This window comes from Sebastes fasciatus, chromosome 11 (assembly GCF_043250625.1).
Source record: "Sebastes fasciatus isolate fSebFas1 chromosome 11, fSebFas1.pri, whole genome shotgun sequence".
Classification (NCBI taxonomy): domain Eukaryota; kingdom Metazoa; phylum Chordata; class Actinopteri; order Perciformes; family Sebastidae; genus Sebastes; species Sebastes fasciatus.
The window spans coordinates 14,273,953-14,299,358 of record NC_133805.1 but is presented as its reverse complement, the minus strand read 5'-3'; the positions used below and the strand labels follow the sequence as shown (position 1 = coordinate 14,299,358).

Here is a 25,406-nt window from a genome sequence, read left to right as displayed (position 1 = left end):
TCAAAGCAGAATTGGCCTGATTACAAATAGCTGTCATTAATTACTTTACAAAACATCTATGTACACCCTCAAGAGTCAAACTGATGGTAGTGAGTGACGAGAGGTGGGACTTATTCAAATAACATACTTATCTACCAACAAACCATGAGATTGATTGAAAAGAAACACAACATTAAAACATGTTGCTTCAAATCATCTAGTTTATTTATTGAGTTTGTTTATCAGTAACAGTAGTGGGAGTGTATCATCAGTTGCATCAACTCAGACAGAAAGTTACACACTACTAGAATCTCATGTAATGTGAGTTGAGGTTAAAGTAATAATTTCTGAGGATTAGATCCATTGATGTATTTTTATATTATTAGATGTCATCTCATCTCACTTATACTCACTCACAAGATACTACCATTATTTTCCCAGCAGATGGCGTTAGTTTGTAAAATACCCCACTGGAGTGACTGTAAGATGTGTTAATGTAATGTGTTACTGATAAACCAATGTGTAAAGTCTCCTAAAAGTCAGTTCATTAGTCTTTTGTGCAGTATGTGACCACACAGACATGTTGTTACACTCCCTCAAGAAGAGGTGGGCCTATATTAGGTGACCGATATGTTAATTACAAGAGTTTTAGAATAAAAAATACTGATTAGTTTGACGTTGATATTAGTTTGGCTGTCTAGAAGCTACCTTGTGTAAAGAAATACTTTCATTCTCTTCTCTTAAACCTACCTTAAACTACCTTAAACTCATTATAAACAACACCCAAACTTAAAGTTGATTCATTATAGTGGCATGTTTGTCTCTACACAACACGATACAGTATGTCTGAAAAGCATCTTTATTCATTTTGTTCATACGTTTGGGAAAACATGTTATTGAGGAGCAAACAAAGACCTTGTTAACCGAGCAAATGAAAACAAAAACAGCTATTCATCCTTTATTATTTTCTCTTGAACACCTGAAGACAAACTACATCTCCACACGTCAGCTCCTGTGGGAGGAAATAGGGATAATTAGAATAAAAAAATAAATAAAAAATTGTTAAAACTGTCCTCATCATACTTATAAATCACATTCTGCTGTGCAATAAATCCCACTAATCCAACACACTTCTCTTTTATCCATCAGCCCATGTCCAAATCTAATGACGGATGCTGTCAACCCACCAGGTAGAGTTTGTCTCCCTCGATCCAGTGCTTCCAGCCACGGTTGGCCTTCTCTCCTTTCTGAGTGCACACCAGCTTGTCTCCCTCCCAGGTCACCAGACACTACAACACAGCACATAGTGCATTCATTAAACAATGAACTTTGTTATTTAAATGTACATTTAAAGTACTTTTTATGAACATTGCCTCCACCTATTATATAACTGCTTTTACCACTCACAGGCTCACTTTTCTAACCGGAAAGGTCACTGCCACCATGAAGACTCAATCATTTAGGATTGCTTTCAGGTTTGATGTGTAATTAGCACTGAATGAAACCAGCTTTTAGTGTAGACATATTGTAGTTGCTCTTCTTTTGGCGTAAAAATACACTAAATGCATCAGCCAGTGTGTCTCTGTGGAGTCTCAGAAGTGAAAATTATCACTAATAACACGTCTGATGTCTCAAAATGATAGCTAAACACTAGCAACAAATAACAAACCAGTTTCATGTCTTTCTTTCCCCCCATTACCTCCAGTTATTCCATGAATTCAGTTAAGTAATGAATCTATTTTACCCTCACAACAACATTTCCTATTTTCCTTGTTGTTTGATAATGAAAACGTTATGGCAAAAATGTCTGCAGGTATCTGATGCACCATTGGCAAGTTATTTTGTGCAACAAAGCCATTGGATGTCAGTGATATTACAGTATGAGAGGCTGAAGATGTGCTGGATTTGCTCCGGCTGGTGGGCGGTGCTTGGTATTTCCTCAACTGATCTCAACATGACTGTCGGGTCACAAACTTTTTCATTTTACAGTTAAACAGTACACTACAAGATGTTTCTGAAAACATTTGAGGCGGAAAAAAAGACATTACAGTAACAGAATATTGATTCATATTTGATCAGCGCTGCCTAGTTTAACCGTTTGATCAGAGTTTGCGAGTGATTGACAGCTGCTCAGAGACGACAGGCTCCAGCTCGGCTCTGATTGGTTGTTTTCCTCCAGTCTGTGAAATCTTGCAGATACCATTAGGAGCACCGGAGGACACAGAGGCACATGATTTTTTTCAGATTACCTGTCTCATGCACTATACTGTCAGGATATACAGTAGTGACCGTTTTATAAAAATAACTTTTTTTAATCATATTTGCTCCAATCTTGCCTACTGCTGCTTTAAAGGGGAACTACGCCCATTTTCAAAATTCATACATGTTATTCTTATGGTCTAAGACAGTCCGAACATATTGGTAAACATGAGCAACTCTCTCCCAAATCCAAAAACTAGAGTGCTAAAACTCAAACTAGTGATGGTATAAAGTGTGGAACTGCTCCATAGACAATGAATTGGGAAAGATGTTCAAGATCACACTGAGAGCACCCAGGGGAATGTTCTGAGTATATGGGAACATTTTCTGTTTCACAACTGAGAACACTACAATAGAATAAAGTTCATTTGGTTAATTTATTCATTCATTCATTGTCTATGGAGCAGCTCCAGACTTTATACCCTATGCCATCACAAGTTTGAGACTTGAGAGTAGCTCATGTTCACAAATATCGACTGAACTTTCCTCGGCCATGGAAATAACATGTTCGAATTCTTAATTTGGGTAGTGTTTCCCTTTAAGGAGTACACAAAAATACAGTACAGTTAATACAAATGTAAAAATACACATCCTGCGACATCAATCAGTGTTTTTTGTACCCCAGTACAGCCTCTGTGCCCACTGCTTATTTTAGGCTGCTGCTTAAAATTCCAACTCATTTTGCACTGCTGAGCTCTGTATCTTCTACCTGATGGTAACAGCTCATACTGAGAGTACAGAATATGAGATGGATCACAGAGGTTTCTTTTACCTGGTCAAAGAGAGACTGAAGATTATGTTCTTTTTGATTTTCATCTCAGTCTGAACCAAATGTGATAATTTTGATTTGAATGAAACAGAAAGGTTCCCAAACCATGCACTGATTCCCTACCTGATCACACAAGCACTGATTCAGCATTAATGTTACACACAGAGAGCAATCTTTACCCCTGAGATAACATGTTCTCATGCAGCATGGAAAACGGGATATATCGACCGATCAGATAAACTATCACTGACTCTCCTCACTTCAAGGACTCTGAGTATGAAAGGTCGACCTACCTTGATGTTTCTGTTGTCTAGTCCCTTGGTGTACTCGTCGAACTCGAGCCCTACAGTGAAGGCGAGGTCATAATTCCTGAAGGTGCTCAGCGTTTTGAAGTCAAACTTGTCTCCATCTTGGACTACCACTTTGGTCTGAGACAGGGAGATGGCAATTTTCCTTGTAGCAAAGTCAATATCTAGGGCCAGAATACAGAGACTTGATTCAGAGCAGCCAGATTATAGCACATAAAGTATATTATTACAGGAATAGATGAGGTAATGTGGAGAGTTTAATTATGTAGTTGACTAGGCATGATTCTTAAAGAAGAATCATTTTAATAGTTGACATCGTAGACATTTTCGCATTAGCTCCAGATTAGATCGAACAGTAACACAAAGACAGGAACACTCTCTTAACAGAGAGATTTAAAGAAGCATGAAATTGGATGATTTTGTCTCTTGTGCAGCTTAATCAACCTGTAACATCTCCTTGAAACTTTAACTACTTTATCTCAGACCAAAATTAAACCCACCAAAGTTAATAGTTTTCTTACCCAACACTTTCAAATACTCCTCAAATTTATCACTGGTTTCCAGTATCCATTTCCCACTGAAGTCTGCAGGCATGGTGGCTGATGGCGACTCTTTTGTGTGTGTGTGTGTGTGTGTGTGTAGACTTTAGACAATGTATGGAGGGGAAAGGTGCAGGGTGTCCTCATGCTTTTATATAAGTCAGGGGGCACGAGGGCAGAGAACTATTGATAAGTGAGTTTACAGCTTGAAGGGGATTGGCACACACACACACACACACACACACACACACACACACACACACACACACACACACACACACACACACACACACACACACACACACACACACACACACACACACACACACACAGACGCTGCAGTGATGGTCAGTGTACAATGTACAAACAGGGGAAGCTATTTTGTAATATCGGCCAACAGTGTGTACTCTTTATTTGTTCTTTTTCTTTGGCAAGTTCAGTGAAGGTTAATAAAGTTCAACTTTGGCCTCTACGTATGTAAAGTCTGCTGTGAATAATCATTTCTGTTGGTTGTTGTTTTCCTCAAAAAACTTCAATTAACTGGTTTTAAATTGTCTACTCCTTCTCCCTCACTGAAGAAAATCCAGGATCCATGAATATGTAAACTTTTTTTTTATTTCAAAAGTTTATAATAATAATAATATATAATATAATAATAGCTTTATTTGTATAGCACATTATCTAAACACCATTACAAAGTGCTTCAAAACATACATAAGAATAAAACCAAAAAGATAAGTAACATATAAAAATATAGTTTCAATAAATAATAAGAACTAAAATAATAGTGTGGGGAAAGGCAAAAGAAAATAACACAAAACAAAAGTTGCAAATCAGGCATTGAAAAAGGCTTTTCTATAAAAAGATATGTCTTAAGCAATGATTTCAAAACAGATAATATGCTGGCAAGCCTGATGTCCTCAGGCAGAGATTTCTAGAGCTGAGGAGCCCTGATGGCAAAAGCCTGGTCACCCTTGTAGTCACCAGCCTGACCTTTGACCTCGGGACGACTAGCGAGGGTATAGGCCTGAGGATCTCAGACTACGACTTGGAGCATATGAAGTCAAAAGTCCGAAAATCAACCCTGAATTTAACTGGGAACCAGTGAAGGGAGGCACAACATGGGGTTTAAAGTTATAATCCTTGAAATTTTCGTCATACCAATTTTAATACTATTTAAAGGGCCAGTGTGCAGGATTTTGGGGGATCTATTGGCAGAAATGGAACATAATATTCATAACTATGTTTTCATTAGTGTATAATCACTTGAAACCAAGAATTGTGTTTTCGTTAGCTTAGAATGAGCCCTTCATATCTATATAGGGAGCGGGTCTTCTTCACGGCATGTTGCACCACCATGTTTCTACAGTAGCCCAGAACGGCCCAACCACACACTGTTTCGGGCCGGATTTGATAACGTCTGTCTTGCTTCACCACTCACTTCCCACATACACACACACTCTACACACTGGCTCTGCTCCAAATGACCTACGATACTACTTACAACAACTGACTCTAGAGAGAGCCATTCACGTTTTCCTACACGCTTGGCACACGGGAGAAGTTTCAGTTGGTTGAAATCTGCAACCTCCCCCTCTAGATATTGCCAGATCCTACACACTGCTTCTTTAAAGTTGGCATTTATACTGCTATAAATGGGCTTACACTTAATGGATACCTTTCTATATGGTACTTCGCATTGTCAGAGGCGTGGTCCGCCATTCCCATGCTGAATTCAAATGAAGTGCATATGCAAAAGACAGTCACCGGAAACTATGCATGTAACTGCTCAAAGAGCATTTCCTGCTTACAGTGTTCAATAAACGGGTCCTTTCTAATGAAACACTGGGACTTGCGTTATTAAAATGTTCTTAGCATTACCACCAGTGACCACAACAGGTGCCGTCAAATCAACCAGGACTAAAATCTTAAGAATTACAACTTTAACTACTGGACACAAGATGTCTCCTACGTCACTGTCCGTTCTCTGTGTACAGTATGTAAGTGTCCATGGAGCCATGGTTTGCATTGCAAGATAGTTGTGATGTCACAAAATCGTGCTCTTACGTACATGTAGGGCCAGTGTGCAGGATTTCGGGGGATCTATTAGCATAAATGGAATATAATATTCATAACTATGTTTTCATTAGTGTATAATCACCTGAAACTAAGAAACATTGTGTTTTCAATAGCTTAGAATGAGCCCTTCATATCTACATATGGAGCGGGTCCTCTTCATGGAGTCCACCATGTTGCTCCGCCATGTTTCTACAGGAGTGACCGGAGGGGTATTCACTAGGTTGCAATCTGCAACCTCACCGCTAGATGCCACTAAATCCTAAACACTGGTCCTTTAAACTCAGAATTGAAGGTGAGCACAGAGAAACTTTTCCCCTTCAGTAGATGAATGTGAAAACAGTCTCCCTGTGTCAAATCTGCAATTCTGCACATACATCATTCTGCACAGTGAAGGTCAAACAGCCAAGTGAAGTAACAATAAGAAAAACACTTTTATTGAGCAGAGGGAGACTTTAATATTAAGCTGAAAATCCTCTCCGGTATCGAGCTGTACGCCTGTTGATCGCCGATCACAATAAGAGTTGAGTTACAGACCAGCCCCTGCACTTAGTAGAAACGTTTTATTGAGAATAAATGCAAATGCAGATTTTTACCCTGGCGCCAGACTCTGTTTCGACCCCTCCCTGAGACCATAATTTTTTTGAAGCAGCCAAAGCAAGAGCAGGGAGAGATCAATAACAGCCCCCCGGAGAACCATAAATAAACAGCATCCGCAGGTATGGGGTGGTGGCGGGCCACGAATGCACAAGAAGCGGCAGGAGGCTGAACAGCAGGGCGAGCAGCGGCAGCAGCAAAGAATGAGCAAGTGTGTTGGACAGTTTATACAGACTGGCCATGCACAAAGTGAGCTCACAGATTAGCTGATTCAGAGCACAGCGCGGCTCCAGATGTCTGGTCGAAGCTCCGCAGGCTTCACTTCGCTCGCTGAAATTATCAAGTAGAGGCCCTCAGATTCCTTGTGCATGTCTGGAAAGGCATTTTCAGATAAAAAAGGAACTTCAAACAGCTGATGTGTTGGACTGGGAAACTTCAGTAAACAACAACCAATCATTTTTCTCTATTTCTTTTACCAACAAGTCTGATTAACACAAGAAATGACACTCAGAAAATGACATTATTGAGCACTGTTTACTTTATTGATTGATTCATTTCACTATCGATGGCACATTCCCAAAGCAATTGGGAGGGATAAATACACACATTATATCTGATATCCATTCTGCAGACTAAGCATCAGTAGCAAAGAAGTTTACAGCCCTCAAACACACTCAGATTGTCACCTTGTTCCATTCACAACTAAAAATGTGATTAACCCACTGCTCTCTTGTCTTCACTGCTCATCCATTACTATCCCACTAGTCATTTCAGCACATTGCGTTATCAATGTGGCACTTCACTCATCAGATCAGCTACACCTACAGTAGCGGTATGCACGGCGTCCAACACATCTAAACTTGTTAATCAAAAGAGCACCCACCCTGAGACAGATATACAGTACTGCATTTGGTGATGTTACACACATAACTTTGTCTCGATGGAATATAAATGTGTGTAGGGAAAGCAAAGGGAAAATCCACTGGGTAGATGGACGTATGGAGAGACGTATGAATGGACCAAAGGGAAGTTGGATGCTAGGTCAGAGGTGTGGGATGTTTCTGGTGTGTCTCTGTAAACTGATGTCAGCCGGCGGCACCGTCTCGTTCGAGAAGAGCCAGCTCAGGTCTTCTTGAAGACCTGCTTGCAAACGACTCCTCCAGCTCTCAGCTCCTGCAGAGAACAAAAGACAAGTTAAAGTTTAAACAGATGGCAGAGAGTAATTTTGACTAATGGGAAAGACCAGGAGAATGACAGACCTTCCCTGCTGTCTTCTCTAAATCGTGCAATCTCAGATAAAAATGTGCCTGAGAGAGAATGTGGGAAAATTGGTGACCACACCCACATTTTTTTGGGACTGCTCTAAATTATCTCAATACTGGAAAGACATTCAGATGGAGATCAAGCAAATCCTGGAGATTGACTTACCACTGAGAGACCCCAGTGGATATAGATAACAAAAACCAGACATATTTACTGGGAGTGTTGCTGCTGATTGCAAAGAAGATGGTTACAGTGTTATGGAGAAATGTAAAACTACCAACTGTCCAACTATGGAGGGAAAGGTTAAGAAGTGTATATTTGATGGAAAGCATCACAGCCGAGCTCCAACTAAGGACCGAGGTTTTCAAGGTTTTCATGATTGTGGATGTGTACGGGTGCATATATAGTGAGGATACAGTGACAAACGTAAATTTCTCCCGACTCTCATTTTTATTATCTAGTTTTCCAATGGACATATGAGGAAGTATATGGGTAACCGCATATTGCTTAGAATTATGTCAGTCGGGTGTCTGTGATGCCTCCATAACCAGAACTTGAGCGCTGCGACGCTTTCATTTGTAATGTGGTTACTGTACCATGTTTGTATGTTCACTTCTATATGATTGCATATGGAAATTAAAAGAAAAATGTCTGACTTAGCAACAGTAACTATGAGTGGGAGGGGCTGAGGATGGTTCAATTATTAGTCAAGGATGCATGGTGACACTGAATGTGCAATATTTTGAATAATTTAGGGCAGTGGTTCCCAAACTTTTTCACGTTAACGCCCCCCCTAAATGACGTTAGACCCCCATTTGATAAGATTTTTGCTTTTAGATGTTTTATTACAGACCAAAATAGTCAGACATTCAGTCATTGTGTTACTTATAGATGTGATTCTAGTGAAAGTAAATGATTCCCCTTTTGGAACCCCGAAGGACTCCTGGGGGTCCCTGGACCCCACTTTGAAAACCGCTGCAACAGTTTTCTAGAATACCTTCCAGCATCCACCTTGCAAAGTCTTTTCTGCCACCAGAGGCCGCTGCTGCTCCACATTCACCCCCTCCAACAGCTCTCGGGAGCTTCCAACTAATAACTAATTTCATGGGCGCTGATTGAAAACATCTGTTGGCATCACTTAAACCAAATAATTTGGCAGATTATTTTTGCTTTAGCTTTGATAGCAGTAATCACACAGAGGGAAATCTGATAATGCTGAGCTAATGAAAATGGTAATGTGCAAGTCATTACTTTAAAGTCTTTTCAGATGCTAATGGGTTCATTACAGGCCACACTGGGCCACGCTATGAATCCAAAAGTTATTGAAGTTCCTCTAATAGAAATTAGATTGGCAAAGTCAACATAATAACATGGCAGTGGCTGATGTTGATATGTGCTGAATCACTGGAGGTCTCAGCTCATGTAATAAATGAGTAGCAGACACTTGAGAATCAGAATATACAAGTCTGTCTTCCCTTTTAAAACAGCACCTTTAGAGGTAGCTCCATAAATAATGTGATTTACTTGGCAGTAAATGAGTTACATCCACATGCACCTCACATGGTATAATGTTACCGCTGCTGGAGCTACTGGGCCAATTCATGACTCACACATAAAAATACAGCACACATACAGCGCTGAGAGGCAATTTGGATTTGGATTAAAGTGTCCAAATTGCATACATTAATATTCATGGCAGGAGCCGGTGTTTTCTTACCAGATGAAGCTCATCTCCGTCCACCCAGTGGGTCCAGCCTCTTCCTTCAATCTCTCCCTTCTGCACGCACACCAGCTTGTCTCCGTCCCAGGTGATGGTGGTCTGCAAGAGGTCACAGGTCAGGGAGGAAATGGGATTATAACACATGATGCAGTGGAGGATTTTTCAACTTGAACAATGTGGATGCATGAACATATATATGCTGAGCGAGAGGCTCCTCCAACCCTTTTAAAAATAATTGATCTGATAAAATCTGCACATACACGTGACCCTTTTCTCTCCGCCACCCTCCAAACAGCTTATAGCTTATCTATCATCAGCCTATCAGCGTACAAAAAAAAATGCTTTTTCAATGGAGGCCACAGCTAATCTTTGATCCTATTCAGTATTCAGGGACACAATCTGATTAAAAGAGTCTTGACATATTTCTCTCTCACTTCTTTTCTGACTCCGTTCTTCATTACATCAATTCATTGACACGAGCGCGAAAAAGTTTGAGGGGTAGTTTTGTAAGTAGTTGGAAAGTTTTGTATGAAATCTCACCACGACGCCATATGCTCATTACAGTCTGGAGGGGTGCCACGGAGAAAAAAGTTAGACATACACCTCCAGGTTTTGCACCAATGGGAGATTGGGAACAGCTTTCTCAAAAGTTGGAACCATTAATGCTTCATGTGTACATTCATTAAAATGTATTAAGACCCTCACCATGCATTTCCTGTCATCCACTCCAGACAGATCCTCCTCGAACTCTTTGCCCACATGGAAGTCCATGTTGTAGTTTTTGAAGGTGCTGAGGGTTTTGATGATGATGTGGTCCCCGTCGTGGGAGATGTCCTTATCAGGCTTCAGCAAGGTGGCGATTTTCCTGATGGCGACATTTACATCTGCAGTAGGTCCCAGAGGATGATGGGAAATTAATAAGAAACAGGAGAAACAGAGCATTTTAGGGGTCTCATACAGTTTCAGACACATATGTATGTACAGATATTTAACAGTGGTTAGATGCAGTAGTGTTTGTATGACATTTTTCAATCCAGTTTGTTTATTTTGAGGTAAAGTTGAACATTTTTGTTGAGTAAATTAAAAAAATATCTTCATTTATTACATTAAAGTAATTTAAAGATATTAAACATCACAACAAAATTTGGATTTCTCTCATTATTCTACTGATACAATGCTCAACTACTATCAAATTATTAGGATTTTTATGAATAGTAAAGGATAATTTACAGTTTTATAATCCCAACTTTGCTATTGAGAGCTCTAATGATGATGCCTTTACACTTCACCAGGCCTGCCCTCCACTCTCCCCCTGCTACAAACTCACCAAGAGCCTTCAGGTACTCCTCGAAGTTATCACTGGAAATCATTTTCCAATATCCATTCAAATCTGCTGGCATGATGGCTGTTTGATTTGCTGCCTTCCTTACTCCCAGTGAACGATGAAGAGGTCTGTTGTGGACGGCTACTTGTGCCAGAGTGCAGAACCTGCTGTCAAAAGCCCCAATTTGAACCAAATTCACTTTAATCCGATTACCTCCCACTTCCCTCCCCTCGGCCCAATCCACGCAACCCTTCAATCCTCCCCTCGCTTTCCCCTACACACTGGAACATGCGGCATGCATACATAATGTAGAATCGCTGTATGTTGAAGAGTGCTTACTCCGCCTGTATGGGATTAGGATGAACACACTTCCTTTATCAATTGACACAAGGCGCGCTTATACGGAGTTCCACGTGTGGCAGATTTGGCCCTGTTGTATAAGATGAGGCCATTTTAATCATGTTATAATCATGATGCAGGGCCTTCAGCAATCAGCCTAATGGAGTGAAATCACACAAAGATCTATCAAAACACAGATCAGCACAGTGTGGATAATACGCACGGCACAAAAGCAGAATCACCTGAATTTAAAATGATCCAACTGGAACAATTAAATGTGGCACAATAGGACTGTCGTATCTTTTGTTTCGCCTAAATAACTCAATTAATTTGATAATCTCTCTTTTGGTTCCAGCTGCAGCAAACCCACTGTCTAAATCCTTTACTGACGGGGACACACACACACACACAGTGTCTTTCAAAGGATGCCAGTCAGTATCAGTCACAGTGGCGCTTTCAGCCATTGGCCTCAGTGAGAAAACACCTCCTGTAGCTGAGCAACTGTCAGGATTACTATAAATCCTTTGGTGGAAAAAAATACAGGCTTCCAGACACAGTGTGTGGATGATAATGGGGAAAGTGAATAGATCCACAATGAGTTGCTGTTGGGAGGCTGCTGCAGAGGAGGGACACCAACAACGAGAGGAAATTTAAAACAGGATCCAGTTTAGATTTCTATAATTAAAAAGTTACACATGGGGCACTAGGTTAGGGTAGCCACACCATCTAATATATAAATATATACACACAAACACACACGGGGGTATTTTAAAGGCTGATTCTTAGATGTTCAGATATAAGGCCAACAAAAACTAATACATAAAAGTTTCAGTCCCACCAGAATCACACACCTTTAAACAGCATTTTAGACCACTGTCACTGTTTAATAAACATGATAACTCTTACACATCTTAATGGATATTTGCACCTTGAACTACACTCACCGGCCACTTTATTAGGTACAAGGTGTACCTAATAAAGTGGCCGGTGCTAGTACCGGGTGGTCTTCTGCTGCTGTAGCCGGTCTGCTTCAAGGTTGGACATGTTGTGCGTTTAGAGATGGTATTCTGCATACCTTGGTGGTAAGGAGTGGTTATTTCACTTACTGTTTCCTTTCTATCATCTCGAACCACTCTGCCCATTCTCCTCTGACCTCTGATATCAACAAGGCATTTTCGTCCACAAAACTGCCGCTCACTGGATATGTTCTCTTTTTCGGACCATTCTCTGTAAACCCTAGAGATGGTTGTGCGTGAAAATCCCAGTAGATCAGTAGTTTTTTAAATACTCAGACCAGCCCTTCTGGCACCAACAACCATGCCCCGTTCAAAGTCACTTAAATCCCCTTTCTTCCCCATTCTGATGCTCGGTTTGAACTTCAGCAAGTCGTCTTCACCACATCTAGATGCCTAAATGCATTGAGTTACTGCCATGTGATTGGCTGATTAGCTATTTGTGTTGACAAGCAATTGAACAGGTGTGCCTAATAAAGTGGCCGGTGAGTGTATGTTTTACAGCTATTGTCTTTTATGAATTGATTTCTTTTTTGTCTGCTTTTTTTTGTTATCTTGTCAGCTTTCTGAAAATAAAATAAATTGTTTGTTCATATGATTCAGTTTTAAAGGTCTTTAGTTGTTATTTTCTAACATATCTTAATGTCAGATCTATGCTTTAATAAAGGTTAGTAGACTGTGTAAACATCAAGGACAGAGATACTTTTATATGTTATATGATACGTTTTTATCTCTGACAAAGTTGTGTTTTTATAAATATTTCAGACTATGACTAACCTTAGTAGTGTAGTTTCTTTTCTGTGTCTCTGCCAGTGGGATTTGGGTTGTTGGGGGGGCTTTGGACTTAAGACCTCATTATTTCTAAAACCCGGGTTATGGTCATTATTTTATATATTTAGGCAGCTACAAGGAAAAACACCAGTCAGTCAAATATACAGGATTTTATTCCTCTGCAGTGATGTGAAATGTGTAAAACTACAAAGGATGGAAACTTTTAGCAAACAAACGTCCATTGACACTGTGGCACAAAGATGAGGCTCAGTATTTGCAACACTCCATGCGTATGATTAAAAAGACACCGCGGCACTGAAAACAAGTGATGCCTGGAAAACACATTTAGGCCGACGTGTGTTTCTTTGCAGGTTGTGCGGACCTCTATCACGCTGCAGTCCAGTGGAAGTCAACAGAGCCTCCAGTCTCTGAAGAGAAGCACTGATCTGTGAGTGAAGTCACACTTCGAGGGCCCATGTTCAGCTCAACGCTGCAGCGGTCCACCTATCAGTCATCCAGGCTCTGTTTGGCGAGCGGCCTCAGCACCGTGCCCTCATTTCTCCTCTCGCTGTCCTCCGTGTAGAGGTTGTGCTGGTGAATATATTCTATCACAGAGTCTGGGATCAGGTATTTCACACTCAGGTCCCGTCTCAGAGCCCGGCGTACCTCGGTGGCGCTCGTCTCATTCCTCACCCATTCCCTCACGAGGGAAATATTCTGACGGTGGCGCGAGAGCGTTTCCGACGCGTGCACGGCTCGCTCGGGCTCGAGCCCCCCTCGGCTGACGCAGACGAGGCCGAAACGTCCGGCCACCTCCTCCACGTGGTCGTCCAGCCACAGGCCAGGGATCTTGAAAGTGTCGAGGAAATCAGCTCCACACAGGAGCTTCAACTGGGGACCGGGGCCTGATGGGAGAGGAGGAGGAAGATGGTGAGGTAGATGACTGCTTACTTCTTTACTAACCAGGATGTCTTTGAATATTTACCATAAAAAGGATAAAACAAGAAAACATGGTATGACCAGTAGTGGAAGAAGTATAAGGACCTTTTACCTAAGTAGAAGTAGCAATATTACAATGTTAAAATACTTTGTTACAAGTAAAAGTCCTGCTTTCAAAGTCTTACTTAAGTAAAAGTACAAATGTAAATACTCAAGTAAAGTACAAGTACCTCATAACTGCACTAAAGTACAGTACTTGAGTGAATGTGAATTCCACCACTCGGTATGACATAAAGCTGAGAGAAGAGTTGATAGGCAGTGAAGGGCCAGAGCTACTGCTCGATATGATTCATTTTGAGAATAAAAAATGATTCATAATTCTACTTGAGGATACTTTATGATGCTTGTTGATGTAAAGAATGCCTCATAATAATAACAATTGTCTCAACTCAGACCCCTGAATCCTTTGATTTCATCTTTAAAAGGTATTCACTCATCAGTCACTGGGGGTCTGGCATCACAGATTTGCTTCAAATGGCTTTTACCACAAAATAATCATTCTGTGATCAGTCCAGTGGGTGTTTGCCAGCTGGCGAATTCACAACCGAGCAAAAAAAAAAAAAATGTCAATCCCATAATAAACAACTGAAATGTCTCCTCAAAGAGTGCTCATACTGTTGAGGAGCAAAATTCAAAAACTGGGGGCATTAGTGATGTGAATATCGAGGAAAAAGCAAGTGAACATTTTGAGTCAGGCAAATGAAAAATCAGGACATTACTAAAACTGACTAAAAAATGGCACAACTTAGATATTCATGGCGCTGGAGGCCAAAAGCAAAACACATCAACAGCAGTTACTCTGGGAGTTCAACATTTACGTATGAAACTCAAACTGAACTGTGACCTGTGTTTAGAAGACTCAACATAAAATGAACTAAAAAGGAGACCAAAACAGAAAACTAACTTTTTATTGTTGTTGCAAAAATACACATTTTATCCACATAATTCCTGACAGATCTCACAGCTATTCATATCCACAATTCTATCTTTTATACAAGTTGTTAGATCTTTATGCGGTGTTGTGTAAAAGAGCAGTAGGGCCGAGACAATCATCCTTGTTAATGATTTTGATAAATCACAGATAATCCAAGAAAATGTTCCTGAATAGTGATTGGCCGGCTTCCAGTTATACAACAACCAGAATGTTCACACATGCCATAGCTGTGTATTTGTGAGTTTGTCCGTCCACTGAGCATTTAAACACACACAAGTCTTCAAAGTATTAAACCTATCCCTAATACTCTTTAACCTCTGTTCCTCAGGACCTCAGAGCACCGTTAGGCTTTGCACTGCGACTTTGCACGTGTTAAACACAGGCACATTATGTGGGATTGGTGCAAATCCTCAACCCTAACTCTGTTAGAGGGCTTGCGATGAAGTTATATGCTCATAAAAATCAAGCACTGTGTGTTTTGTACATTGGAAGGATACCATTATTATGTAGGAGCCTACAGACACACTAGTGGATCTGTGAGGTGGTACTTCAAAAAACGTTAATAGCCAACAGATCTGATGCTGCTATACTGTATGTCTGTACCGCAGCAGCCTCCCACTCAAGCTTGCTATCCATCAGTATTAACTGTCGCCAGCATCATTTAGCAATTTACCACGCTGACACTGAATATTCACAAATCTTATGTGCCTCATTTGTTTCACGACCCGCTACACAACAGCTTTTCGTCATTTTCCTGTTTCTCTCCTTAGCGCGATTCTTTCCCCCAAAAAGGGGCGCGACCTTGGCGATTGGTGCTTAACGATGCGATGCGGGTCTGCTCTATAATGTTTACCATCGTAGTTTAGCATGTTAGCATGGTAACATTTGCTAATTAGCACTAAACACACAATGTGCAGCTGAGGCTGATGTGTCTGATGTCATTCATTTTGCAGGTATTTGATTATAAACCAAAGTACTGGACAAACTTTGACCTGCTGGTGGCGCTAAAGAAAACGTCAGGGGGATTTGGGGGCAATTCATCAAACAGTTGTTGAGATATTTACATTTATTTTGTAATTATATTTGGACCATAATGGTGGACTGACCAACTGACATCCCCAAAATGAGAGAAATTCACGGCCAATGCCACAATCAAAATATGAAATGTCTGAAACCAGTCAGAGGTCAAAGGGTTTCTGAGCTGATTGTTCACAGCAGTGGGAGGTTCTTACTTGAGAGTTCAGTGTGGGTTCCATTGGAGTCGTTGTGCGTTCCTGTGCTCTGTTCATACTCCTTCAGAATACGCCCATAATGATACCTGCCCAAGAGAGAAACAGAGAGACTGAGAATATATTTCTTTCATTTTAGAAATGGTAATTCTGATTTTGAGTATTTCTCCCTTTAACTTCAGTTGTTACCAGTAGCTAGTTGTGTATGAATTCATTACTCTGTTTATGCATGTGCATAGGCAACATGACTTTAATCTAAACATCATGCCAAAATAAAGCCTCATCAAACTTAACTGGATTAGAAAAAGAGAAATATCAATGAGCCACGGAGAAACTAAGCTAACTAAGAAAAGCTTCTTAAAAGGTGTTCGAGTACATTTTCATGTGTGTGTGTGTGTGTGTGTGTGTGTTGAAGGGTGAGAGGACTTGTGACGTGGCCTGTGGACAACAACAGGCCACTTCATGCCTTGATCAGCACCCGTGTTGCGCAAACACTCATGAGGGGATTTGTGAGAAATGTGAAGCAGGAAGGAGGGAGGCTGAATAAAAACGAAGAAGTTCAATGATGCAAGTGTAAGAGACTTTACGAAAAACGCCTAAATAGTGTATCTACGCATTATAAATACAGTGGGTGTGAGCAATAATACAGTGTGAGGTCCAATTTTGTAATTGCATCATTCATTCCTTTGGGCCAGCTGCAAATACATTTCATATTCCTGCCCAGATACGGCATGGGCCAATACTCAGACATATTCACATCACCTCCGCCAGCCACTCTTCACCCATATTCATGTCCCAGATAGCCTTTTGCAACTACACCATTCCCTCTCTGCCAGTGAATTTAACAGCAGGTGCCCCTGATTTCACCTCATGAAAAACCCAGACCTGACACGGGTCCAGTCTAGTCTGGCAGCCCCAAAGAGACCAGAACCTGGCAACACTCTTGTTGCATAAGCAATTTGAGTTGGCAACGAAGCCGAGCAGGCAGAGGAGCAGCATCCCTGTGAGCTCTGCTGATGCTGTGGTAAAAACTAGGACATGTCAGCAAAGAAAAAATATTTGTCTTACATCCCATCAGAATGAAGAAGGATGAAACAGTGGACAGTGAAGTCTAATGGAAACAAGTAGCAGCTACTGAGTGGTGGTTTAAACTGGGAACAAGACGTGCTTGGTTCTGTCAACACAGAAAAAACCTGAAGGTACAGGACAGCTATTGATATTAAAGGTAGAGTTGTTGTGCTGTTCAAATCTTTTCTTTTGCTATATTTGTTGAAATTCTCATCACATCCTGACAGCAATCAATAAATCAAATGCTCTGACAAAATAAAGAAAAAAATCTGGTATCTGTGACTGTCGCAGGACTGTAATAAACCCGTCCAATCATTTCATTCGGCTTGACAGCTGTGAGTACTAACAATAGCCATGTTCGCCGTTAACGTTCATTATGATATGTTTATGTTTATAATGATAATAGTGGGGGAGTGGCTTTAGAGGGAGGCCTGACGGGACGGACTGTCAGTGTTGCCGACTTTCTCTGTAGATTTAGGGGCTTTTGGAGCTAGTGCTGCTTTCATTGGAAAAGAGTTGGCAACTCTGGGCTGTGTTTTTCGGTTGGATCATCTTTTAAATCCAGTGTACTCTTGCTAGTTTCTCAGCATTACTGACCCTACCTTTAAGGTCCCAATACTTTGACTAGCTGCACACAAAAAGTACTCTCACAATGACAGCCCAGAGGGACCAAAGGCTGATATTATCCAATCTAGTTACTAGCATGTTCTTGCATGGAAACCTTTTTTTAACTAAAATGTCAAAAGCATGATCATATCTCCCCTCTTATAGCTTCCCTTCACTGGCTGCCTCTCTGTTTTAGAATTGATTTAAAACATTTTATCTCGACTTTTAAAGGGACAGTGTGTAAAAATTGGGAGGTTTTATTGACAGAAATGGAATATAATATTAACAAGTATGTTTTCTTTAATGTATAATCATCTGAAAATAAGAATTGTTGTGTTTTAGTTATCTTAGAATGAGCCGTTTATATCTACATAGGGAGCGGGTCCCCTCTTCCACAGTGTTTCTACACTAGCCCAGAACGGACAAACCACTTTTTCTGCTTGGACCAGAGTCGATAACGTTACTCGCTCTGGAGTTAACCCCCGTCACCCCACTCAGCTGCCCAGCCGGGAAACCTCTGTTGGTCTTGAGGAGCTGCAGCATTTATTTCTGCACAAACTGCAACTTCCACTGTTCATTCACTTGATATTCACAAAGCTTAACTAACTCCGTTTTCTGCTCCCCTGCACACATCCGCTGCCGCTATCACCCTCTCTTGCTTCACCACTCACTTCCCACATACACTCTACATACCAGCTCTGCTTTTCTCCCAATGACCTACGCTACTCTTACAACAACTGGCTCTAGAGAGGGCCATTCGCGTTTTCACGTCGGCCACCGTAGTTCTTCTACATGCTTGGTACACAGGAGAGGTTGCAATCTACACACTGTACCTTTAAGGCCCTTCATGGTGTCGTACCTGGCAGAGCTTCTGATTCCTTACATACCAACCCATAGCATGAGGTCCTCTGATAAGGTCCTGTAAGCTATTCCCCTCTCAAGGTTGAAGATCAAGACAGGGCGTTCGCTGTCAGGTCTCCAACCATTTGGAATAGTTTACCTGAAGAACTATAAAATGCCCTCTTTTAAATCATCTCTCAAGATTCACTTTTACTGTTTGGATTTTTCAGAATTATTTCATCTGTTTCCATTTGTTCTTTCTGTGTATTTGTATCCATTATCTTTACTTCTGCTGTTTCATCTTTCTTTGTCGACTGTGATCTTGTATCTGATTGCTCTCCTGCTTTCTTTTATTTGTCCATTTGTTTGTGAAGCACTTTGTAACAATAGTTTTGAAAGGTGCTATATAAGTAAAGGTATTACTATTATATTTTTCTAATGAGGCCAACTCTAATGTTGCCGTAAACTTGATTTTATACCTCATGGTGACCACAGTCTCCGTCCAGTCTGGCTGCCGGCTCTCCCATTCATCAACCGTGACCCAGTTGGAGCTCTGGAGCGCCAGCTTTGCCATAGCGATTCGGTGCTTAGCCAGTACCAGGCCTTGCTTTCCATAACCGTCACTCACTGGAGACACGATGCCACCCACCACCTGGTACTGGCCTGAAGGGACCGAAGAAGATTAATACAGGTTTTTCTGGGTCATGACAGCCGATACAGAAACGGAATATAAATCAGTAGCTAAAGTAATCTCTGAGATACTGATGTTAATGTTATTAGTGCTTCGTCAGATCACATTCGAAGACAAATGCTACAATGGATCTTTATAAAACACGGTGATGAGGGCGCTTGACCGTGACATGAACCTACAGTATCATTACTTATAGCTTAGACTGTGTAATCGATTTTAAGGGTTTAGAAAATGCTTTAAACAATGAGAGTTAGACTAAAAGTTTTACAATTCAAACTTTTATAGGGGAATAAAGAATAAAATTGTGCTAATTCTAGTGTTTAAAACAGATGTATTTGTAACTGCTGCACAAACATTCAGCAACAGCAGAATCAAAACAGCTCCCGTATGCAGCTTAAAGTCACTTTCTGATGGTTACTCTCAAACTAGTCAGCTGATGTCTTATAGGTGAAGGGTCAAAGGGGAAACCGTAAGAGCATTATTTATGTTCCTGACCACTGAAATGCTGCACAGTTGCTGCATAGTTTCATAAAGCATCTTAGACCGAGAGAGCTGACTCAGGAGCAGTGTAACTCTGAAGGTATAATGATGTCGTTGTGACCATGTGACCGGGCCAGAAACTCTAATGCAGAGCAGCTTTGGAGATAAATGGGAGTTTATATAAACTGTCTGCTGACATGGTTGTTACATGGCATGTTTAAAGCTGCATGAATTGATATTTGGGCCACTAGGGGGCAGAAGGGCTACATAACAAGCTGGAAAACAAAGCCCTGTTGTTGTCTTATAAAGTTGTTATGGCTATGCGCTAGCAAATAGCCTAGTTTCACATCAGGAAGCCCCATTAGGATTCATTCAGAGCATGTTTATGGCAACCTCATTCTCCTTTGAACTTCCTTTGTCCTGAGACAAATATCTCTATCTTTAGCTTACTAGGTGCTCAGCTTTCTTCTCCAGCTAGTCTCTAACATTCACACTCAAGCCTTCGTGCTCAATTCAGATTTCTTGGTCAGATCCATTTTTTTTGTTTGGCCGTTCACATTATTTTTTAAATGCGGCCAATATCAGATTCCAGTGTGAATTGGCACACACGCAGCACGCTGTCCTACGGAAGTAAAACATGGAGGCCACTGAACTCAGCGTTTTCGATTTCATTTAAAAGTTGATGTGCAGTGGAAGCCAGCGAATTTGTGAGTAGACGATAACGAGGACGAGGATAAGGAGAAAGAGAGCCAAATTTTTAATTATGGTTCTTTGTGGAGTAATGGCTGCTACTTCTAAATGGAGCGGCTGTGGCTCAGAGGGTAGAGCAGGTCGTCCACCAATTGGAAGGTCGGTGGTTCGACATGTCGATGTGTCCTTGAGCGACACTTGAGCGACCCAAATTGCTCCTGAAGGCATAGCCATCGGTGTGTGAATGAGTATTTCGATTAGATCCTGATGGGCAAAGTTGGCACCTTGCATGGCAGCCTCTTCCATCAGTGTATGAATGTGTGTGTGAATGGGTGAATGTTGACATGTAGTGTAAAGCGCTTTGAGTGGTCGGAAAACTAGAAAAGCGCTATATAAATGCAAGTCCATTTACCATTTACTTCTGTACGGAGGTGTGTGTGGATGCGGAGCGAGGAGTGATGGGATTGTGACGTGAATGATGGCTTCACTGAAGCAGATTTCATCCAAAATTTCAGGATGTCAAAGGGCTACTTTTAAATACATCTGTCAGTGCCTCTCCACAAGACTTGACTATCGATCTAGAGTGACGTAAAAGTTGTATGACTTCCGATATGAATGTTCTGACTGAGGTCGCATTGCAAAAAATCAGACCTGTATCTGAATTAGGACCACATATGAAACTAGCCCAAATCAGAATTAAAAAGATCAGATCCTACGTGATTTGTGCTGTTCACACTTTTATGAAAAAAACAAACAGATCTGAGTCACGTATGCGCAAAAAAAAATCAGATTTTGGCCACTTTTCCCTGCAGTGTGAATGTAGCCTACATTTGTATGTCTGCTGTTTGGTGTCAGATAGATCACAGACAGAAGGTGAATCAGCTGCCTGCTGCTGCTGGAAATGAGGCTGATGGCATTGGGGAGACTGAACCAAACAGTTCATTTTAGGCCATAAAAGAAAAACAATGAGCCCTGTTGATCTGCAGAGTTGGGTCATTATTCTCTCTCTCATCAATGTGACCAACCTCTTTCACAAGACACTTAGGTCATTTGATTAATGTTTAATATTGATATAATATTAATTGGTGGACATTATCGAGGAGCTTTTACAGGAGCTGCTTTGACCCTGAAGGTTGAAGTCAAATTAAACACACAAAGCGATTAGCAGACACGGCGTCTGTGATGTCTGGATCTGACCTGTGCTGTGCATGTGGTCTCTCGCCAGCTCAAACAGCCTCATGTGCTGGTTGGTGATGGGATTAAAGGAGCCGCAGGCTAGCAAGACTAGTGGAACACGGCGGGTGGCCATCTTGGTTTACCCCCTCACACCGCTGTCGTAGAACCGTGGAGGAAAGCAGAAGAAAGAGTTATTAACAGTGCGGGAGTCAAAAGATTGGGATGCAATGTGAGAAGACAGAAGGAAGGTAGCGTAAGAGTGTCTACAGGATACTGTGCAGAAAGACTCTATATAGTAATTGTGTAGTTTAAAGTAGTGCTGTAATATTTTGCAGAGCTTCGCCTTAGTTGCATTTACCTCAACAACCTATTTGTCATTTGGTGGGAGTTTTTAATCCCAAAGCACCTTACAATGTATGAGTACAGCGTTAGTATAGGTGGCCCCAGTGAGCAACCCGTAGCGTAGCCATTCTCTGCCCATTTATCATTGGGACACCCAAAGTAGTTAGAAACACTGGCAAGAATAAATGTGGCGGCATTTTGCCGTAGTCAGACACCGGAGGAGGGGAACAACTGCAGTGGCATTTTGTTTTAATGTGTACATGAATGTGGAGAAAGCCTAGAGGGAAATTAACACCAGCCCCTGTCCACACATTAGTTGGAAATATGGTTTATTTCAACCAGCCTCCTCCGGCAGGTATCCAGCCATCATTTGAAGAACTTATTTCACTTTACACAAGGAATTTGTTTGTGAACTGGTTAACTTTATGTGCACTGCATAATGCCTTAAAACTATTATTTCTAAAGTGTCATCTTCCTGTGTGACCACTAGATATATTATTTGCATGATAAAGCTCTGTCATGTCGTGTTTTCTCTAATTACCTGCACTATCTTAAACTTAAAACATGCACTATCTGGACTATCTGCACTACCTGCATTACCTGCAACCACCTCTTCTAACCACTGGTGCACTTTAAACATACTTTACACTACATCCCATATACCATTTTATAGACTGTCCATATTACATCTAGTTATTGTACACCACATTTTTTTTATTGACGGACGGTACACGCTATGTCCATTCACTTTGTTCATTCACTATGTATATTCTGTATCTCTATTTATTGTTTTATAATCTTTTCGTACACCTGTACATCTGTACCTGTGCTTTGCGGCTTTGACACCTGAATCCCCCCCCCCCCTCACCGGGGATTAATAAAGGTTCATCTTATCTTATTATATTTGATCTGGTATTTGTTTTTTTGTTCTGGATTTGCAATTTTGACTGCTTGTTACCCTATTTTCTTAAGTTATAGTATTAATATAGTGTCAGCTTGTTCATAAAAACATAGATAAAACATAGTGACACACAACAACAACAACAACAATATATGTAAGCTAAAATAATATACAAAACAGGACCCAAAAGGATTACTGATGTAAATTAGACTACCTAATAAATAAACAGACTGAATAAGAACAACAGAAGGATCAGTCTAATAAAGGATAAAAGGATCTGTGACGGTAAAAGGATAAAAGTCCATAAGAAATATAAAATCTAAGGAGCATTCAATAATCTGATGTGCTATAAGTGCTATACAAAGAAAATGATTATCTTATTTATTTATTGACTAATCCAAGGATTTTTAATTGCTCATCTACTGTATGCAAATGATGTCTTGAGATAAAGCAGACAATAAACAAACTGCATTGAAAAAACAACAACTTTAGGACAGTATGATTTGACCTCATGTGAAAACACAACATGTGTCAGGTGTTCACTGTCTTTGATGACTTTGAGTAACTTCCGGTTAGAAACAGGATGATTCTCTGCTCCAGTGTTGTGACCTCACAGAGGAGCTATGCGATGTTCAACAGACCAGAAACTATCTCCTTTCGCTTTGACATAGAAACTACGAGTTGCTGTGTTTATTTGGCAGTTGTTACAGTGTCATTTAAGTCAGAGGAAACAAATCCCTCCACCGTTCAGTCACCTGAAGCTTTGACATTTAACCAGAAGCTAACATTAATTAGCTTAGCTGAGCCAAAACTACCTGCAACGCAACAAAACACACATTCAAATGAAATGGATGAATGAAACTGAGTAAAGTAAGTACAGTGAAACAGCCACGTTACAAAAAACACAACGATTAAAAGGTGGGAATTATAAAGAACCTGTTTACCTTCTGTTCACATTACTTTTGGTGGAGTGTGTCACACTCTATCCACTCCCCCCCCCCCGTTCTGAGGGGCTGCTGCTGCTCGATGGTTCCGCAGAGAGAAACTGGCAGAAGTGCGACCCCTGGTGGAGGAAGGTTATTCTGAGCACGGAGCTCTCCATGGTGCTGAAATACATTTTAAATTGGCTTAAAGACGGAACTCTTAGGCCATTGCTTGAGGTTAACCCTCCTGTTGTCCTCGGGTCAAATCTGACTCGTTTTCAAACTTCATTATATCATAAATATGGATTTCTTTAATCCAATTGCCCCAAAATAACATAGATGGTTGCCTACTCAAAACAATATTCTGACTAAAAGTTTACATATACCAGTATGTGATAATACATCAACATTATGTTCTTCTGATAATAACTTTAGTAAAAATAATTCACAATATCTGCTTTTTTATACTCAAAAATTAGGTATAATTTCACGGAAATTAGGTTTAATAACCTTAAATTCCCCCCAAAAAGTGTAAAACTTAATAATTAGGAATGAAGTTGGCCAAAAAGGTGTAACACAGAATTGGGTGATAGTTTATACTGTATGCTTTATAAAAAGTCAAAACAGACCGGGTTAATTTTGACCCGGGAAGACAAAAGTTGCATGGTCGACGGACGGGAAGACAGCAGGAGGGTTAAGGGTGAGTCTTTTGATAATCATGTATCATTCATGGGTTTATTATCATTATAAGCAACTAAAATAATACTTAATCACTGTATTGCTCTCAATGTAAAATACATTTATCCATGCAATATCGTTGATACACCTCAAGTGCAACTACCTTTGTTTACATTTATTTATTTATTACATCTACCCTACCTGTTTTTACAAGTGCAATTACCTCTGTTTACATTACATCTATTTTTATATTATATACTTCTAGTGTAACACTTCTGTTTATATGTATTTATTACATATACTTTACCTGTTTTATATTGCTTTATAACTTTGTGTGTTTTACCTGTTATATGTTTTATCTGCCTCATTTAGTCTTGTCAAGTATTTGTTTTAAAGCACTGACCAGAAGTGGCAACTGTGAATCTTGTTGTATTTAATACAATAACAATAAAGCTTTCTATTCTATTCTATTCTAATACTTTCTATGATGTATTACTATGATGATATCATTTGAATCTCGATTAATTATTATCTCTGATGGAGTACTTTCCAGATACATCATATGTATATACTTTAATGTTGATCAATAGAATGACCAAAAGGGGGGAAATGTAATGGAAAATAACTATGTATGTAGCAATGTCTCTTTATACAACAGTGGAAAATTACTGTCTGTGTGCTTTTTGTCTCATGTAGTGGTAAAGTACTGAGCGTTGACTTTTACTGGGACACGGCTGAGCAAAAAACAACTCCTTATCTGTGTAAAACAACTCCTTTTCTCACAGTACCCGTTGTAGATTTCTATAAAATCACATTGTAATAATCTCCTGCAGTGGACTCTTCTGCCGACTTTGTGTGACTCTGTATAACCAGTGCCTTTTCTTGCAAGAAT

General features: G+C 40.4%; 3 protein-coding genes across 4 annotated transcripts in view; all 3 read right to left on the bottom strand.

The window, feature by feature from the left end:
• Positions 1–822: 822 nt before the first annotated feature.
• Positions 823–25,406, bottom strand: part of rbp2b (retinol binding protein 2b, cellular) — a 232,898-nt gene continuing 208,314 nt past the window's right edge. Inside the window, exons 2-5 of one of the 2 annotated variants that reach the window (XM_074650917.1) lie at positions 3,837–3,945; positions 3,301–3,479; positions 1,167–1,268; positions 823–991 (exon numbers count right to left, since the gene is read on the bottom strand). In XM_074650917.1, the coding sequence (XP_074507018.1) occupies positions 941–991; positions 1,167–1,268; positions 3,301–3,479; positions 3,837–3,909 (405 nt within the window). In that variant the 5' untranslated portion in view covers positions 3,910–3,945 and the 3' untranslated portion in view covers positions 823–940. Of the gene's footprint in view, positions 992–1,166; positions 1,269–3,300; positions 3,480–3,836; positions 3,994–25,406 lie in introns of those variants that run through there. The other variant, XM_074650916.1, reaches the window with a different exon arrangement.
• rbp1.1 (retinol binding protein 1, cellular, tandem duplicate 1) lies at positions 7,048–11,001 on the bottom strand. Its single transcript, XM_074650918.1, has 4 exons — positions 10,838–11,001; positions 10,216–10,394; positions 9,508–9,609; positions 7,048–7,700 (listed from the first exon to the last, which is right to left on the bottom strand). The coding sequence occupies exons 1-4, from the start codon at positions 10,908–10,910 to the stop codon at positions 7,650–7,652; spliced, it is 405 nt and encodes a 134-aa protein (XP_074507019.1). The 5' UTR covers positions 10,911–11,001; the 3' UTR covers positions 7,048–7,649.
• On the bottom strand, positions 13,113–23,980 carry nmnat3 (nicotinamide nucleotide adenylyltransferase 3). The gene is made up of 5 exons (XM_074650915.1): positions 23,858–23,980; positions 21,692–21,825; positions 19,113–19,296; positions 16,123–16,208; positions 13,113–13,862 (listed from the first exon to the last, which is right to left on the bottom strand). The coding sequence occupies exons 2-5, from the start codon at positions 21,801–21,803 to the stop codon at positions 13,465–13,467; spliced, it is 780 nt and encodes a 259-aa protein (XP_074507016.1). The 5' UTR covers positions 21,804–21,825; positions 23,858–23,980; the 3' UTR covers positions 13,113–13,464.

Bases quoted from the DNA above. Each gene is read 5' to 3' on its own strand.
- rbp1.1 (XM_074650918.1), bottom strand. From the start codon at position 10,910: ATGCCAGCAGATTTGAATGGATATTGGAAAATGATTTCCAGTGATAAC. The intron at 10,395-10,837 runs GTGAGTTTGTAG...GACCTACTGCAG, and splicing joins GGAGTACCTGAAGGCTCTTG to ATGTAAATGTCGCCATCAGG. The intron at 7,701-9,507 runs GTAAGAAAACAC...TGTTCTCTGCAG, and splicing joins ACGGAGATGAGCTTCATCTG to GAGCTGAGAGCTGGAGGAGT.
- nmnat3 (XM_074650915.1), bottom strand. From the start codon at position 21,803: ATGGCCACCCGCCGTGTTCCACTAGTCTTGCTAGCCTGCGGCTCCTTT. The intron at 16,209-19,112 runs GTATAAAATCAA...TCTCTTGGGCAG, and splicing joins GAGACTGTGGTCACCATGAG to GTATCATTATGGGCGTATTC. The intron at 13,863-16,122 runs GTAAGAACCTCC...CTCTCCCATCAG, and splicing joins AACCCACACTGAACTCTCAA to GCCCCGGTCCCCAGTTGAAG.